The following is an 18,976-nucleotide window of genomic DNA, read 5'->3' as shown; positions in this document are numbered from 1 at the left end:
TTTGTTTCCATTAAAGCTTGTCGACAAAACTCAACACGAATCATCAACTGTTTCTGATTGGCTTTCCAACTCTTTATTTTTGTAGTTTGCATTCTCAATGTATTGAGTTCTGTGTCCTTGAATATTCTGGACTATTTACATGTATTGCTTGGATAGAAAATATTTCACATATATAGTACAATGGCATTCTGATCATGTCATGTTGAGTTGATGAAGTAGTGATCACCATTGTTTGTGAGGGATTGGGTAATGATGAAAGACACAGGTATGTGATTAGTATAATGAGCTCTTGTCTGGAAGGTGTGTATCTTGTAACCGAGCACTCACTCCTCCTACACATAGTGGTAACCAGTTGTTGTCACCTGGCAACAACAAAGAGTCACGGCAACTGAGTGATAGTCAGGGAGGGTGCAGAGCTGTGTGTGGACTGTGTGTTTTGTGCAGGAACAGAACTGTGTTTGTTGTAATTGGGCTACATAAGAGGCAGATGTAACGTTGGGAAGATTGTGGTTCTCTATAGCTGCTTTTTGTTTTTTTAATTTATATAATTTCACAAAGATGAGCTCCCCTTCGGGGGTACTGTTGGTCCCACATGGCAAAAATGTGTTGCTGTTTAGAAACGGTGACCATTTTCACAATGGGCGCCGGATGGTTGTCAATGAAAAGCAATTTGTGACATTTGAGTCTTTCTTAAATGAGGCGACTACTTGCATCCAAGCATCAACCGCTGTACGCAACATCTACACTCCACGCAATGGTCACCGTGTGACACAGCTCAATGACCTGCATAATAAGGGGCAGTATGTGGCTGCGGGCACTGAAAGATTCAGGCATCTCGAGTGAGTATACATATTACATGATGTACAATTGTTGATTTATACAAATGAATATGTAAAATGCTTGTTTAGAAGATCTCTCCTCATAGTAACAGTAGAAATAAAATACACTTTATGTTCACATCTGTATGAACTGAACAGCAATAAAGAATTAACTAGTAGACTGTATGAAAGAGAACGGGAAATACAAGTGTTCCTGTAATTAATGTGTATAATAGAGTGAGATATTATGGTGTTAGTTTTTATTCCTTTGTTTTTGTTGTATCTGTGCTCATAGACATATATACCCACATAGCTATGGTGCTATAACCATTTAGAGAGCATTGTCAGGGAGAATATTCACACTTTTATTTAGTCCTGTGTAAATTGGGTGCTCTGTAACACATAAACTAGAACACTGTATGTATCAGTATATTGATAAATGTCAAAAATTACTAGTAATATTTTGCACTTCAAGTATCTAGAGTTGTAAACTGGGTAGGAGGTGCCTTTTTCTCAACACTTCTTCAGATCAAATTTTATGTAAAACCACAAATATACACTAATTTCCATAAAATACTGTAACGCCCCCAACTCCACACTCTAGGCCTTTTTCGGAGATGTACGCAAACTCAAAGTTTTTAGCACATCTCTGATGGTGGGGCACATGCGCAGGATCCACTCAGCATCATTGCATGCAGTGTCCCCTGAGCTGAAGTGGGATAGACAGGCTGCTGACGTTTGGGGGCAGGGAGTGGGTAGAGTTGGGCAGGGTTCCCGAAAATGGAGGAGGGGGGGGGGGAAGAGTGTTGCCCCATTTTCTGGTAATGCCAAGGCCAGGGTCTGTGTCTTCCGGCACAGACTTTCTGGCCTCAGCTACGAGGGTCAATCTGAATAATCTCAGGGCTACCGAAATGGCAGATGGTCTCGAAGATGATCCAATCCTGCGTTTTATGATGCAGCACTCGGCTCTGTGATGCCAGCAGGAAGCGTATTTTTCGATCAGATGCCTCCTGATGCATTAGCATATTTTCACTGCAGGGTCATTCCATCAGTTCACCCAGGCATGACACCCACCGACTCAGATTTTCATGATACCCACTTACTTGAACCCACTTTTTCCCACTTTTTTTTTTTTTTTGCACCAAAAAAGTTATTAAGTGTGAAGTAAAGGAATGTATAGAGGGAGTAATTCAGAGTTGATCACAGCAGCAAATTTGTTAGCAGTTGGGCAAAACCATGTGCACTGCAGGGGAGGCAGATATAACTTGTGCCGAGAGAGATAGATTTGGGTGGGTTATTTTGTTTCTGTGCAGGGTAAATACTGCCTGCTTTATTTTTACACTACAATTTAGATTGCAGATTGAACACACCCCACCCAAATCTAACTCTCTCTGCATATGTTATATCTGCCTCCCCTGCAGTGCACATGGTTTTTCCCAACAGCTATCAAATTTGCTGCTGCAATCAAAATATGGAGATTCCAGAAATAAATAGTTTTCTCAATCTTTCCTGACTCCAAGAGGACATTGGGCCTAATTCAGAGTTGATTGCAGCAGCAAATTTGTTAGCTGTTGGGAAAAACCATGTGCACTGCAGGGGAGGCAGATATAACATATGCAGAGAGAGTTAGATTTGGGTGGGGTGTGTTCAATCTGTAATCTAAATTGTAGTGTAAAAATAAAGCAGGCAGTATTTACCCTGCACAGAAACAAAATAACCCACCCAAATCTATCTCTCTCTGCGTATGTTATATCTGCCTCCCCTGCAGTGCACATGGATTTTCCCAACAGCTAACAAATTTGCTGCTGCAATCAACTCTGAATTAGGCCCAATGTCCTCTTGGAGTCAGGAAAGATTGAGAAAACTATTTATTTCTGGAATCTCCATATTTTGATTGACAAAGGATCAAAATTTCAAAGTGATACGTGTATTAGGCACTGAGATGTGATTTTTTTCTCCAGACACGGCTCACAAAAAACTGAGCATCAGGAGTGGCATTTCCCAGCAATTTTTTTGAAACTTTGACCCTCTATATCTCAAAAATTGTGAGGCCTAGAGAAGAAAAGTTTTACATGGGTTAGTAGGTATGTGGTAGTATCAAGTGTACAAAGTATCATGATAATCCGTTTCGGTGGGTGTCATGCCTGGGTGAACTGACATGGAATGACCCTGCATTCATCTCTCAGTCACGCCCACTGTTCTCATACTAACGTTCATCCATATTGGCCCAAATGTGCAATTGTCTCACAAATGTCCCGAGACTGAGCTCATGTTTGAGTATACTCTGTTTAGAAGAAGGCTGTACTTTTGTTGCAATAGATGCCCCACAAACAAATTGGGGGCCCATTTTCTGTAAAAAAAACTGTAATTGAAATTTTGTATGGATTCATCTTGTCAAAGCACTTACTGATGGCCCTGTTGGTGTAAAATTAAATATCATTAGACTATGCTGAAACCACAACCTATATTAGGCCGCATCATGTGGAAAATATTAATCCTTGTCTAAGTAATATCGTTACATTTATCACTCTTCAGGGTACACTGATTTTAATCAATAAATTGTCTTTTAAGATATGTACAGTTTTCAGAATGTCATTTTACAGTAGTTTTCATTATTATTTATATATTTGTTTCTAAATCTACATAATACCAACTTGTGGGTATACAGTATGTAATAGCTTGTGCGGTGTAGTCAGCTGCAAGATGTCAGCGATATAGGGCCTTATTCAGGTCTGTTAACAAACCTAAAAAGTTAGAAACTGGACAAAACCATGCTGCACTGCAGGTGGGGTAGATGAAACATGTACACAGGGAGAGTTAGATTTGGGTGGGATGTGTTCAAACTGTAATCCAAATTGCAGTGTAGAAATAAAGCAGCCAGTATTTACCATGTGCCAGCGGCAAAAGCAGAATTTGCTGGAGGGGATTGTCAGAGAGGGGTGGAGCCAAGCATGGGGCTGAGTGATGACTGAGGTGACCCAGTATATGCCCGGTCCGTTAAACTAGTGTAGATAGATAGACCTACATAAGATAGATAGATAGATAGATAGATAGATAGATAGATAGATAGATAGATAGATAGACCAAACGTAATCTCCATACTAGAAATGTATTAGAAGTTCACCACTGTAAAGAAACATGACAATGCCAGGTGCTAGATCTTGAAGGGGTTAACCAGTGGCCAGACTAAATAAACCAATATCCATACATACACAAGAAGCCACTTGTGCTCCTACTGTGGCATATAGGCACCAGTGTCATTACGCACACTACTACAATGGGGTAAATGTTTTATTAGTGATGCTTTTTTCCTTATGTGTGTGGACCCGTTTCACCTCGGGATCGCGGTGAAGCAGGTCCGCATATCGTTGGGATGTATTATCATTCATACAGCTGATATGGAAGAGCACTAAATTAACTTACTGGTGACGTGCGCTCTCCCACTCTTGGCTGTCCCTTTCGGCTCGCCTGTAACTTCCGCGCGCGGGCCAGATCTCCCTCTCCCAACGGATATATATATATATATATATATATATATATATATATATATATATATGTATATATTTCTCTGACGTCCTAGTGGATGCTGGGGACTCCGAAAGGACCATGGGGGGGGGGGGGTAGCGGCTCCGCAGGAGACTGGGCACAAAAGTAAAAGCTTTAGGACTACCTGGTGTGCACTGGCTCCTCCCCCTATGACCCTCCTCCAAGCCTCAGTTAGATTTTTGTGCCCGAACGAGAAGGGTGCTCACTAGGTGGCTCTCCTGAGCTGCTTAGTAAAAGTTTAAGTATAGGTTTTTTATTTTCAGTGAATCCTGCTGGCAACAGGTTCACTGCACCGAGGGACTAAGGGGAGAAGAAGCGAACTCACCTGCGTGCAGAGTGGATTGGGCTTCTTAGGCTACTGGACATTAGCTCCAGAGGGACGATCACAGGCCCAGCCATGGATGGGTCCCAGAGCCGCGCCGCCGGCCCCCTTACAGAGCCAGAAGACTGAAGAGGTCCGGAAAATCGGCGGCAGAAGACGTCCTGTCTTCAATAAGGTAGCGCACAGCACAGCAGCTGTGCGCCATTGCTCTCAGCACACTTCACACTCCGGTCACTGAGGGTGCAGGGCGCTGGGGGGGGGCGCCCTGAGATGCAATAAAAACACCTTATATGGCAAAAAAGACATCACATATAGCTCCTGGGCTATATGGATGCATTTAACCCCTGCCAATTTTTCCTTAAAAAAGCGGGAGAAAGGCCGCCGAGAAGGGGGCGGAGCCTATCTCCTCAGCACACTGGCGCCATTTTTCCTCACAGCTCCGTTGGAGAGATGCTCCCTGACTCTCCCCTGCAGTCCTGCACTACAGAAACAGGGTAAAACAAGAAAGGGGGGGCACTAATTTGGCAGATAAATCTATACAGCAGCTATATAAGGGAAAAACACTTATATAAGGTTATCCCTGTATATATATAGCGCTCTGGTGTGTGCTGGCAAACTCTCCCTCTGTCTCCCGAAAGGGCTAGTGGGGTCCTGTCCTCTATCAGAGCATTCCCTGTGTGTGTGCTGTGTGTCGGTACGTTGTGTCGACATGTATGAGGAGGAAAATGGTATGGAGGCGGAGCAATTGCCTGTAATAGTGATGTCACCCCCTAGGGAGTCGACACCTGACTGGATGGTCTTATGGAAGGAATTACGTGATAGTGTCAGCACTTTACAAAAGACTGTTGACGACATGAGACAGCCGGCAAATCAGTTATTACCTGTACAGGCGTCTCAAACACCGTCAGGGGCTCTAAAGCGCCCGTTACCTCAGATGGTCGACACAGACCCAGACACGGACACTGACTCCAGTGTCGACGGTGAGGAAACAAATGTATTTTCCAGTAGGGCCACACGTTACATGATCACGGCAATGAAGGAGGTTTTGAACATTTCTGATACTACAAGTACCACAAAAAAGGGTATTATGTGGGGTGTGAAAAAACTACCCGTAGTTTTTCCTGAATCAGATGAATTAAATGAGGTGTGTGATGAAGCGTGGGTTTCCCCCGATAAAAAACTGCTAATTTCTAAAAAATTATTGGCATTATACCCTTTCCCGTCAGAGGTTAGGGCGCGTTGGGAAACACCCGCTAGGGTAGATAAGGCGCTCACACGTTTATCAAAACAAGTGGCGTTACCGTCTCCTGATACGGCCACCCTCAAGGAACCAGCTGATAGGAAGCTGGAAAATATCCTAAAAAGTATATACACACACATACTGGTATTATACTGCGACCAGCAATCGCCTCAGCCTGGATGTGCAGTGCTGGGGTGGCTTGGTCGGATTCCCTGACTGAAAATATTGATACCCTGGACAGGGACAATATATTATTGACTATAGAGCATTTAAAGGATGCATTTCTATATATGCGAGATGCACAGAGGGATATTTGCACTCTGGCATCAAGAGTAAGTGCGCTGTCCATTTCTGCCAGAAGAGGGTTATGGACGCGACAGTGGTCAGGTGATGCGGATTCCAAACGGCATATGGAAGTATTGCCGTATAAAGGGGAGGAGTTATTTGGGGTCGGTCTATCGGACCTGGTGGCCACGGCAACGGCTGGGAAATCCACCTTTTTACCCCAGGTCACCTCTCAGCAGAAAAAGACACCGTCTTTTCAGGCTCAGTCCTTTCGTCCCCATAAGGGCAAGCGGGCAAAAGGCCACTCATATCTGCCCCGGGGCAGAGGAAGGGGAAAAAGACTGCAGCAGGCAGCCTCTTCCCAGGAACAGAAGCCCTCCCCCGCTTCTGCGAAGTCCTCAGCATGACGCTGGGGCCTTACAAGCGGACTCAGGCACGGTGGGGGCCCGTCTCAAGATTTTCAGCGCGCAGTGGGCTCACTCGCAAGTGGACCCCTGGATCCTGCAGGTAGTATCTCAGGGGTACAAATTGGAATTCGAGACGTCTCCCCCTCGCCGGTTCCTGAAGTCTGCTTTACCAACGTCTCCCTCCGACAGGGAGGCGGTATTGGAAGCCATTCACAAGCTGTATTCCCAGCAGGTGATAATCAAGGTACCCCTCCTACAACAGGGAAAGGGGTATTATTCCACGCTGTTTGTGGTACCGAAGCCGGACGGCTCGGTGAGACCTATTTTAAATCTGAAATCCTTGAACACTTACATACAAAGGTTCAAATTCAAGATGGAGTCACTCAGAGCAGTGATAGCGAACCTGGAAGAAGGGGACTATATGGTGTCTCTGGACATCAAGGATGCTTACCTCCATGTCCCAATTTGCCCTTCTCACCAAGGGTACCTCAGGTTTGTGGTACAGAACTGTCACTATCAGTTTCAGACGCTGCCGTTTGGATTGTCCACGGCACCCCGAGTCTTTACCAAGGTAATGGCCGAAATGATGATTCTTCTTCGAAGAAAAGGCGTCTTAATTATCCCTTACTTGGACGATCTCCTGATAAGGGCAAGGTCCAGAGAACAGTTAGAGGTCGGAGTAGCACTATCTCAAGTAGTACTACGACAGCACGGATGGATTCTAAATATTCCAAAATCGCAGCCGATTCCGACGACACGTCTGCTGTTCCTAGGGATGATTCTGGACACAGTCCAGAAAAAGGTGTTTCTCCCGGAGGAGAAAGCCAGGGAGTTATCCGACCTAGTCAGGAACCTCCTAAAACCAGGCCAAGTGTCAGTGCATCAATGCACAAGGGTCCTGGGAAAAATGGTGGCTTCTTACGAAGCGATTCCATTCGGCAGATTCCACGCAAGAACTTTTCAGTGGGATCTGCTGGACAAATGGTCCGGATCGCATCTTCAAATGCATCAGCGGATAACCCTGTCTCCAAGGACAAGGGTGTCTCTCCTGTGGTGGTTACAGAGTGCTCATCTTCTAGAGGGCCGCAGATTCGGCATTCAGGACTGGGTCCTGGTGACCACGGATGCCAGCCTGAGAGGCTGGGGAGCAGTCACACAGGGAAGAAATTTCCAGGGCTTGTGGTCAAGCATGGAAACGTCACTTCACATAAATATCCTGGAACTAAGGGCCATTTACAATGCCCTAAGTCAGGCAAGGCCTCTGCTTCAGGGTCAGCCGGTGTTGATCCAGTCGGACAACATCACGGCAGTCGCCCACGTAAACAGACAGGGCGGCACAAGAAGCAGGAGGGCAATGACGGAAGTTGCAAGGATTCTTCGCTGGGCGGAAAATCATGTGATAGCACTGTCAGCAGTGTTCATTCCGGGAGTGGACAACTGGGAAGCAGACTTCCTCAGCAGACACGACCTCCACCCGGGGGAGTGGGGACTTCACCCAGAAGTCTTCCACATGATTGTGAACCGTTGGGAAAAACCAAAGGTGGACATGATGGCGTCCCGCCTCAACAAAAAACTGGACAGATATTGCGCCAGGTCAAGGGACCCTCAGGCAATAGCTGTGGACGCTCTGGTAACACCGTGGGTGTACCAGTCAGTGTATGTGTTCCCTCCTCTGCCTCTCATACCCAAGGTACTGAGAATCATAAGAAGGAGAGGAGTAAGGACTATACTCGTGGCTCCGGATTGGCCAAGAAGGACTTGGTACCCGGAACTTCAAGAGATGCTCACGGAAGACCCGTGGCCTCTACCTCTAAGAAAGGACCTGCTCCAGCAGGGACCCTGTCTGTTCCAAGACTTACCGCGGCTGCGTTTGACGGCATGGCGGTTGAACGCCGGATCCTGAAGGAAAAAGGCATTCCGGATGAAGTCATCCCTACCCTGATCAAAGCCAGGAAGGATGTAACTGTGCAACATTATCACCGTATTTGGCGTAAATATGTTGCGTGGTGTGAGGCCAGGAAGGCCCCTACAGAGGAATTTCAACTGGGTCGTTTCCTGCATTTCCTGCAAACAGGACTGTCTATGGGCCTAAAATTAGGGTCCATTAAGGTTCAAATTTTGGCCCTGTCGATATTCTTCCAAAAAGAACTAGCTTCAGTTCCTGAAGTTCAGACGTTTGTCAAGGGGGTACTGCATATACAGCCTCCTTTTGTGCCTCCAGTGGCACCTTGGGATCTCAATGTAGTTTTGGGGTTCATAAAATCACATTGGTTTGAACCACTCACCACTGTGGACTTAAAATATCTCACATGGAAAGTGGTAATGCTGTTAGCCCTGGCTTCAGCCAGGCGTGTCTCAGAATTGGCGGCTTTATCCTATAAAAGCCCTTACCTAATTTTTCATACGGACAGGGCAGAATTGAGGACTCGTCCTCAATTTCTCCCTAAGGTGGTTTCAGCGTTTCACTTAAACCAGCCTATTGTGGTACCTGCGGCTACTAGGGACTTGGAGGATTCCAAGTTGCTGGACGTAGTCAGGGCCCTGAAAATATATGTTTCCAGGACGGCTGGAGTCAGAAAATCTGACTCGCTGTTTATCCTGTATGCACCCAACAAGCTGGGTGCTCCTGCTTCTAAGCAGACTATTGCTCGTTGGATTTGTAGTACAATTCAGCTTGCACATTCTGTGGCAGGCCTGCCACAGCCAAAATCTGTAAAAGCCCATTCCACACGGAAAGTGGGCTCATCTTGGGCGGCTGCCCGAGGGGTCTCGGCTTTACAACTTTGCCGAGCAGCTACTTGGTCAGGGGCAAACACGTTTGCTAAATTCTACAAATTTGATACCCTGGCTGAGGAGGACCTGGAGTTATCTCATTCGGTGCTGCAGAGTCATCCGCACTCTCCCGCCCGTTTGGGAGCTTTGGTATAATCCCCATGGTCCTTTCGGAGTCCCCAGCATCCACTAGGACATCAGAGAAAATAAGAATTTACTTACCGATAATTCTATTTCTCATAGTCCGTAGTGGATGCTGGGCGCCCATCCCAAGTGCGGATTGTCTGCAATACTTGTACATAGTTATTGTTACAAAAATCGGGTTATTATTGTTGTGAGCCATCTTTTCAGAGGCTCCTCTGTTATCATGCTGTTAACTGGGTTCAGATCACAAGTTGTACGGTGTGATTGGTGTGGCTGGTATGAGTCTTACCCGGGATTCAAAATCCTTCCTTATTGTGTACGCTCGTCCGGGCACAGTATCCTAACTGAGGCTTGGAGGAGGGTCATAGGGGGAGGAGCCAGTGCACACCAGGTAGTCCTAAAGCTTTTACTTTTGTGCCCAGTCTCCTGCGGAGCCGCTACCCCCCCCCCCCCCATGGTCCTTTCGGAGTCCCCAGCATCCACTACGGACTATGAGAAATAGAATTATCGGTAAGTAAATTCTTATTATATATATATGTATATATATATATATATAAGTATGGATAGATAGGGGTACTGGCGACCAGCTGGTGTTTTTATATAGCAAAATATTTAGCGGACTTGAGTATCATATATAAAGGACTGGATTGAGAAAAAACTCCTTTTTATGTAAAAGAGAAATAACAATTTATTTTATCAATAATAAAAAATATATATTTTACACTTGCTTTCTAAAAGATACATATAAAACCGATTCCTCTACAAATATAAAAAATGTATTAAAACGGATTATATAGTAAAAAGCAGTTGTATAAAAATATTTTAAGACATAAAATGGAAAGACATAAAAAATTTTTTTTTGGATTAGTAGTTATTGAAAAACAGCTTAACTTAGGGTGGAGGGTCATACAGGAGATCCCAACGCGTTTCGTCTATCTGACTTCATCAAGGGGTAGTGACTGAATGATCCCAGTGAGCTTATATACCCACTGATAAGGAGTTACTAGCTGTGACATCACTTCCTGTCAATTAGTATTGAGAAGGTGTATCATACATACAATTCATATTTATAGCATAAGAAACAAAGATGGAGCAGTGTTAGATAAGACATGGAGAGGCTTCCCATGTTTTTAGATCAAAAAAACGAGTAGTATAACTTATTTTAAACAGTTTCATGTAAAGTTTGTATTGAGAATATGCACTTCCGCCCCACTTCCGGTTTCGGCGGTTCTTGGGTGCACATGTGCAGACGCCCCACTTCCGGTTTCGCGTCTCTGGAGTGCGCATGTGCAGACGCCCCACTTCCGGTTTCGCGTCTTATTGAAAGGAGGTGTTCAGGGCTTCATGCCCCACTTCCGTCCTAGCAGTTCGGATGGTTTTAGTCCCCACTTCCGGTTTACATGTCCGGAATCACATGATGTTTATCCTTGTTGTGAGGATGTTTGGGAGAGTTCAATGTTTGAACGGCAGCCATTTTAGAGGAGTCCCTATGGGCGGACATGAATTCTCCATACGTATTGCTCAGTAACATAAAATAAAGGGAAATAAATATTCATTAGTATCGATGCGCTTTAGGTATTTCAAAAACGATTATTAATACATTTCTGGCATATAGTATGTCCACTTTTAGATGCAAGGCATTGTATTTAGATAGATAGCAATTACTTATAATGAATGGCAGAATGCAAACCGGACAGTTTAATCTAATTATATTATCATATGTTATTCATAAGCAGAGAATGGCTATTTTTGAGTCTACATAAATTATACTATATATGTATATATGTGATAGGTGCACTTGTGAAGACATTTATATATGTTGGTGCATTTATTTAAACATCATATATCATATTTGTGCATTTATTAGTAAAAAATAGTCTGTGCTTGATTATGTGCTTAGTTAATAAAAAATACGTATTGCATAATTGAATCTTATTCAGACACATTAGTGTTTGTAGACCAGTTTTTTACAGTACTTTAGCTTCCCAGGGGGTCACCCTCTTGGTACTATTAAAGCCCAACACTGCTTAGCTTCCAAGATCGGACGGGCTTGGGCGTGGAGCCAGTGTGGTATGACTGTATCTTATTGGCTATGAAAAAAACACTCATTTTTGTGTCAAATATTTTTATTTTCATGCTCACGTATACAATTAGTTTATAATTTAGTGTGGTAATGTGATAATAAAACAATGACCTTATAGGAAGGGGGCAATTTCATAACCCTCATTAAATCCTGCCGGGTGCATCGTGTTGAGCTGGTAGATCCAAAACATTTCTCTTTGAGATAGTTTATTCGCCAAGTCTCCGCCTCTTTCTCCAATTTGTACGTGTTCGATTGCTTTAAATGATAAGTCTTCTGGGTTTGAATTATGTTCCAAGATGAAATGTCTGTAGATAAGGTGGGTATCAAGCTTGTTTTTGATGCTCCTGATGTGTTCCTGAATTCTTAGTTTCAGTGTACGCTTCGTTTTCCCCACATATCTCTTCTTGCATGTACATTCCAGTAAATAAATGACTGAGCTGCTGTTGCAATTGAGGAATTCTTTTATCTTGAATTCTTTGGTATCTCCGGAGTCAAAAAAAGTTTTTCTGTTTGGGTTTAGAAATTTGCAGATGTTGCATCGTCCGCATTTGAATGCTCCCGTGCACTTCATAAATGTTTGAGTAGTTCTTTCCTTATTGGTATTGCATAGCATGCTCGGTGCAAGGTGGTCTTTGAGACTTTCAAAGCTAAACCCAAACAGAAAAACTTTTTTTGACTCCGGAGATACCAAAGAATTCAAGATAAAAGAATTCCTCAATTGCAACAGCAGCTCAGTCATTTATTTACTGGAATGTACATGCAAGAAGAGATATGTGGGGAAAACGAAGCGTACACTGAAACTAAGAATTCAGGAACACATCAGGAGCATCAAAAACAAGCTTGATACCCACCTTATCTACAGACATTTCATCTTGGAACATAATTCAAACCCAGAAGACTTATCATTTAAAGCAATCGAACACGTACAAATTGGAGAAAGAGGCGGAGACTTGGCGAATAAACTATCTCAAAGAGAAATGTTTTGGATCTACCAGCTCAACACGATGCACCCGGCAGGATTTAATGAGGGTTATGAAATTGCCCCCTTCCTATAAGGTCATTGTTTTATTATCACATTACCACACTAAATTATAAACTAATTGTATACGTGAGCATGAAAATAAAAATATTTGACACAAAAATGAGTGTTTTTTTCATAGCCAATAAGATACAGTCATACCACACTGGCTCCACGCCCAAGCCCGTCCGATCTTGGAAGCTAAGCAGTGTTGGGCTTTAATAGTACCAAGAGGGTGACCCCCTGGGAAGCTAAAGTACTGTAAAAAACTGGTCTACAAACACTAATGTGTCTGAATAAGATTCAATTATGCAATACGTATTTTTTATTAACTAAGCACATAATCAAGCACAGACTATTTTTTACTAATAAATGCACAAATATGATATATGATGTTTAAATAAATGCACCAACATATATAAATGTCTTCACAAGTGCACCTATCACATATATACATATATAGTATAATTTATGTAAACTCAAAAATAGCCATTCTCTGCTTATGAATAACATATGATAATATAATTAGATTAAACTGTCCGGTTTGCATTCTGCCATTCATTATAAGTAATTGCTATCTATCTAAATACAATGCCTTGCATCTAAAAGTGGACATACTATATGCCAGAAATGTATTAATAATCGTTTTTGAAATACCTAAAGCGCATCGATACTAATGAATATTTATTTCCCTTTATTTTATGTTACTGAGCAATACGTATGGAGAATTCATGTCCGCCCATAGGGACTCCTCTAAAATGGCTGCCGTTCAAACATTGAACTCTCCCAAACATCCTCACAACAAGGATAAACATCATGTGATTCCGGACATGTAAACCGGAAGTGGGGACTAAAACCATCCGAACTGCTAGGACGGAAGTGGGGCATGAAGCCCTGAACACCTCCTTTCAATAAGACGCGAAACCGGAAGTGGGGCGTCTGCACATGCGCACTCCAGAGACGCGAAACCGGAAGTGGGGCGTCTGCACATGTGCACCCAAGAACCGCCGAAACCGGAAGTGGGGCGGAAGTGCATATTCTCAATACAAACTTTACATGAAACTGTTTAAAATAAGTTATACTACTCGTTTTTTTGATCTAAAAACATGGGAAGCCTCTCCATGTCTTATCTAACACTGCTCCATCTTTGTTTCTTATGCTATAAATATGAATTGTATGTATGATACACCTTCTCAATACTAATTGACAGGAAGTGATGTCACAGCTAGTAACTCCTTATCAGTGGGTATATAAGCTCACTGGGATCATTCAGTCACTACCCCTTGATGAAGTCAGATAGACGAAACGCGTTGGGATCTCCTGTATGACCCTCCACCCTAAGTTAAGCTGTTTTTCAATAACTACTAATCCAAAAAATTTTTTTTTATGTCTTTCCATTTTATGTCTTAAAATATTTTTATACAACTGCTTTTTACTATATAATCCGTTTTAATACATTTTTTATATTTGTAGAGGAATCGGTTTTATATGTATCTTTTAGAAAGCAAGTGTAAAATATATATTTTTTATTATTGATAAAATAAATTGTTATTTCTCTTTTACATAAAAAGGAGTTTTTTCTCAATCCAGTCCTTTATATATGATACTCAAGTCCGCTAAATATTTTGGTATATAAAAACACCAGCTGGTCGCCAGTACCCCTATCTATCCATACTCATCTCAATTTTATACAGCATCTTACCAATGCTGTAAAACTGTTTAGGGGAAGGCTGACACCCTATTACTTACAAGGGAGTGTTTTTTTTTTACATATAAATATATTTAATTTCAGGTGTTGTTTTCCCTCACACGTGGCGCTTCACTCCTATTTTTTGTATATATATATATATATATATATATATATCTTTCTATATAAAACAACAAACAAATATATCCAGCAATCCACAAACAGGCTGGGGACTGCTGCACTGCCTTCTGTAACAACTAAAGTGGAATAATCATCGTCACTCAGTCTTAAAAAAAGTAACCTAAGTAACCTAAAGATACCAACGTGCCGGCCGTGTGTATGTACATATACACACACACAGTCGACTGACATTATTATGACATTATTATGACCACCTCTTACATTTGACATCGTAGCCCATGAAGTGCGTCACGTGTCATGCGCTGGCTTGGTGGGTATATAAGGTGTGTAATAGGCTGCATGCACACATATCACTCGTTGCTGTCATGGGTAAAAAGAGCGATTTATCCGTGTTGCAAAAAGGGATGATTATCGTCTTTTTTCGGGCCAAGGGTGGCGGTATTTCTGAAACAGCGCAGTTTGTGAACTGTTTACCTGCTGCTTTGGTGAAGGTGTATCGTGACTGGACAAATGGCACCATTGCGAATCACCGATGTGTAAGCTGTGGAGCACTACGGACCACTTATGTGAGAGGATAATGACGGCTACGAAGTGACGTGAGGCCCAATCGACACGCTACAGTGGAGCAGCCCACTGTCAAAAGTAACCTTGGGGCTACCAGACATGTCCAAAACTACAGTTCAGTGAACACTGTTGTGTATGGGGCTCCAACACAGTAACTCTGGCTATTAGCTGGTGGTCATAATAATGTGACCATGTATGTATGTATGTATGTATGTGTATATAATATATTTAGTGATGTGCACCGGAAATTTTTCACGTTTTGTGTTTTGGTTTTGGATTCGGTTCCGCGGCCGTGTTTTGGATTCGGACGCGTTTTGGCAAAACCTCCCTGAAAATTTTTTGTCGGATTCGGGTGTGTTTTGGATTCGGGTGTTTTTTTACACAAACCCCTCAAAAAAAGCTTAAATAATAGAATTTGGGGGTCAATTTGATCCCATAGTATTATTAACCTCAATAACCATAATTTCCACTCATTTCCAGTCTTTTCTGAACACCTCACACCTCACAATATTATTTTTAGTCCTAAAATCTGCACCGAGGTCGCTGGATGACTAAGCTAAGCGACCCAAGTGGCCGACACAAACACCTGGCCCATCTAGGAGTGGCACTGCAGTGTCAGACAGGATGGCAGATTTAAAAAATAGTCCCCAAACAGCACATGATGCAAAGAAAAAAAAAAAAAGAGGTGCAATGAGGTAGCTGTGTGATTAAGCTAAGCGACCCAAGTGGCCGACACAAACACCTGGCCCATCTAGGAGTGGCACTGCAGTGTCAGACAGGATGGCAGATTTAAAAAATAGTCCCCAAACAGCACATGATGCAAAGAAAAAAAAAGAGGTGCAATGAGGTAGCTGTGTGGCTAAGCTAAGCGACCCAAGTGGCCGACACAAACACCTGGCCCATCTAGGAGTGGCACTGCAGTGTCAGACAGGATGGCACTTAAAAAAATAGTGCCCAAACAGCACATGATGCAAAGAAAAAAAGAGGCGCACCAAGGTCGCTGGATGGCTAAGCTAAGCGATCCAAGTGGCCGACACAAACACCTGGCCCATCTAGGAGTGGCACTGCAGTTTTCTAGCGAGAGGATGAGTGCTTCCATCCTCATGTGAATCTGAACCACTAGCCATGAACATAGGCCAGTTCCTCAGCCGTTCCTTGCCACTCCGTGTCGTAAATGGCATATTGGCAAGTTTACGCTTCTCATCAGACGCTTTTCATTTTGATTTTTGGGTCATTTTACTGAACTTTTGTAGTATACTTGACGACACAGAGGTAGAGCAGTGGACTACTGTACCGTACTGCTATATATATATACTGGTGGTCACAGCAACATTCTGCACTGTCCCCTCCTACTATATACTGCGCACAACTAAAATGCAGCACAGGTATGGATGGATAGTATACTTGACGACACAGAGGTAGAGCAGTGGACTACTGTACCGTACTGCTATATATATATATACTGGTGGTCACAGCAACATTCTACACTGTCCCCTCCTACTATATACTGCGCACAACTAAAATGCAGCACAGGTATGGATGGATAGTATACTTGACGACACAGAGGTAGAGCAGTGGACTACTGTACCGTACTGCTATATATATACTGGTGGTCACAGCAACATTCTGCACTGTCCCCTCCTACTATATACTGCGCTCAACTAAAATGCAGCACAGGTATGGATGCATAGTATACTTGACGACACAGAGGTAGAGCAGTGGACTACTGTACCGTACTGCTATATATATATATACTGGTGGTCACAGCAACATTCTGCACTGTCCCCTCCTACTATATAATGCGCACAACTAAAATGCAGCACAGGTATGGATGCATAGTATGCTTGACGACACAGAGGTAGGTAGAGCAGTGGACTACTGTACCGTACTGCTATATATATATATATATATATATATATATATACTGGTGGTCAGCAAAATTCTGCACTGTCCTCCTACTATATATACTGCGCACAACTAAAATGCAGCACAGGTATGGATGGATAGTATACTTGACGACACAGAGGTAGGTAGAGCAGTAAACTACTGTACCGTACTGCTATATAATACTGGTGGTCAGCAAAATTCTGCACTGTCCTCCTACTATATACTACAATGCAGCACAGATATGGAGCGTTTTTCAGGCAGAGAACGTAGATATTTTCAGCACACTGAGCACAGATATTTGCAAGCATACTGAGCACAGATATTTGCAGCACACTGAGCACAGATATTTGCAGCACACTGAACACAGAAACTGAGAGAACGCTGCACGTCCTCTCGCTATCATCTCCAATGCACGAGTGAAAATGGCGGCGACGTGCGGCTCCTTATATAGAATACGGATCTCGCGAGAATCCGACAGCGGGATGATGATGTTCGGGCGCGCTCGGGTTAACCGAGCAAGGCGGGAGGATCCGTGTAAAATGGGTGAAGTTCGGGGGGGTTCGGATCCCGAGGAACCGAACCCGCTCATCACTAATATATATATATATATATATATATATATATATATAATATAGCAAAAGGGAAAGTTGCACTCTCATATTCAAAATCACATCTGCTGGGGTGCATAATCCAGAGACAGGTCCAATCCAGATGTAGTCCAAAATATATACTTTGTAAAAGAATGCACTCACCAGGCTTCTCCAGAGTGAAAAGAAATGTCTTTAATTCCAACAGCACATACTCACAGGGTCATGGTCAACGTTTCGGGTCACCCCATATCCTTTTTCTAGACCAGTATACCAGAAGTCTGGTGAGTGCATTCTTTTACAAAAAAATATATAATAATAATAATAATAATAATAATATATATATACACATATAAATAAACGCACACACACACACACACACACACACACACACACACACACACACACACACACACACACACACACACACACACACACACACACACACACACACACACACACACGTGTGTGTGTGTGTGTATATATATATATATATATATATATATATATATATAAAACATTGACATTATACTGGAGGAAAGGCACTAGATATATATAATATTTTTGGGGCAGTTGAAACTTTATATACATGAGCTTATTAAACACTTACAAGTGCCTCCCTGAAGAAGATCAGACAGTGGGGCTGTGGTGACGCTGAAATAGAGCCATTCAGACAAATGCTTTCTGACATTTTTTAGGAAAATTTAGCAAAACTGTCAAACCCTAAAGGGGTGTACAAACGGAAAGATCCGTGCTTAATTTCTAAGCAATCTGACTAGATTGCTTAGAAATTAAGCACGGATCTCTCCGTGTGTATGCCCATAGTGATAGTGTTGCGTGTCCCTGCATGTCGCTAATCGCTGACTCTAGATTTGGCTGGGTGAAATGAGCGACCCCCCCTCGCTCAGCACACATCGCGCTGTGCTGAGCAGGGGAAGAGATGTGTGCTGAGCGGTCTGTGCTATAGATCGCTCAGCACACATCTCACCTGTGTGTTCGGGGCTTAACTCTGGGACCTCCTGTATTATCATCAGACATTGGGTGTCATATTATTATTACATTTTCTTTATAAGGCGCCACATGTGTTTCGCAGCGCCGTACAAAGGACAGTACAGGGAGACAAAACATAGCATTACAGTAAATAAATAACAGAAATAGAGTACAGGTAACAGAGCACCACACGTTCTCAAGACATAATACAGCTAAGATGTAAGTATTGATGGAGTGATCATCGTACTACTAGAGGCTGGTGGCCATAGATGGAGATGAGCCTTTAATAGCAGGATAAAGATGGTCGTTGAGTAGGGGAGAGCTGCGAGTGAAATGTGTCGAGACGAGGGCTTAGATAACAAGAGGAAAGAGGGCCCTGCTCTGAAGAGCTAATAGTGAATGTTCATAAGTGAATGTGCTCTGGGCACTGCATGACTGCATGTTGTCTTCACCAAGAGTTACACTTTAATAGGCTCCTCTGCATG

The 18,976-nt window shown here is 43.0% G+C and overlaps 1 protein-coding gene and 2 pseudogenes across 1 annotated transcript in view; 2 read left to right on the top strand and 1 right to left on the bottom strand.

Annotated features, from left to right (window-relative positions):
* Window positions 1-364: 364 nt before the first annotated feature.
* The window catches only part of DCDC2B (doublecortin domain containing 2B), a 94,110-nt gene continuing 75,498 nt past the window's right edge, over window positions 365-18,976 (top strand). The window contains exon 1 of the mRNA XM_063954243.1: window positions 365-839. Coding sequence (XP_063810313.1) covers window positions 559-839 — 281 coding nt within the window. The 5' untranslated portion in view covers window positions 365-558. The remainder of the gene's footprint in view (window positions 840-18,976) is intronic.
* Window positions 11,499-11,618, bottom strand: LOC135051446 (5S ribosomal RNA; annotated as a pseudogene).
* LOC135051445 (5S ribosomal RNA) lies at window positions 12,784-12,903 on the top strand (annotated as a pseudogene).

The sequence above is a fragment of the Pseudophryne corroboree genome, chromosome 2, assembly GCF_028390025.1.
Source record: "Pseudophryne corroboree isolate aPseCor3 chromosome 2, aPseCor3.hap2, whole genome shotgun sequence".
NCBI lineage: Eukaryota > Metazoa > Chordata > Amphibia > Anura > Myobatrachidae > Pseudophryne > Pseudophryne corroboree.
The sequence above is the reverse complement of the archived record's forward strand: the minus strand, read 5'-3'. Positions and strand labels throughout refer to the sequence as shown.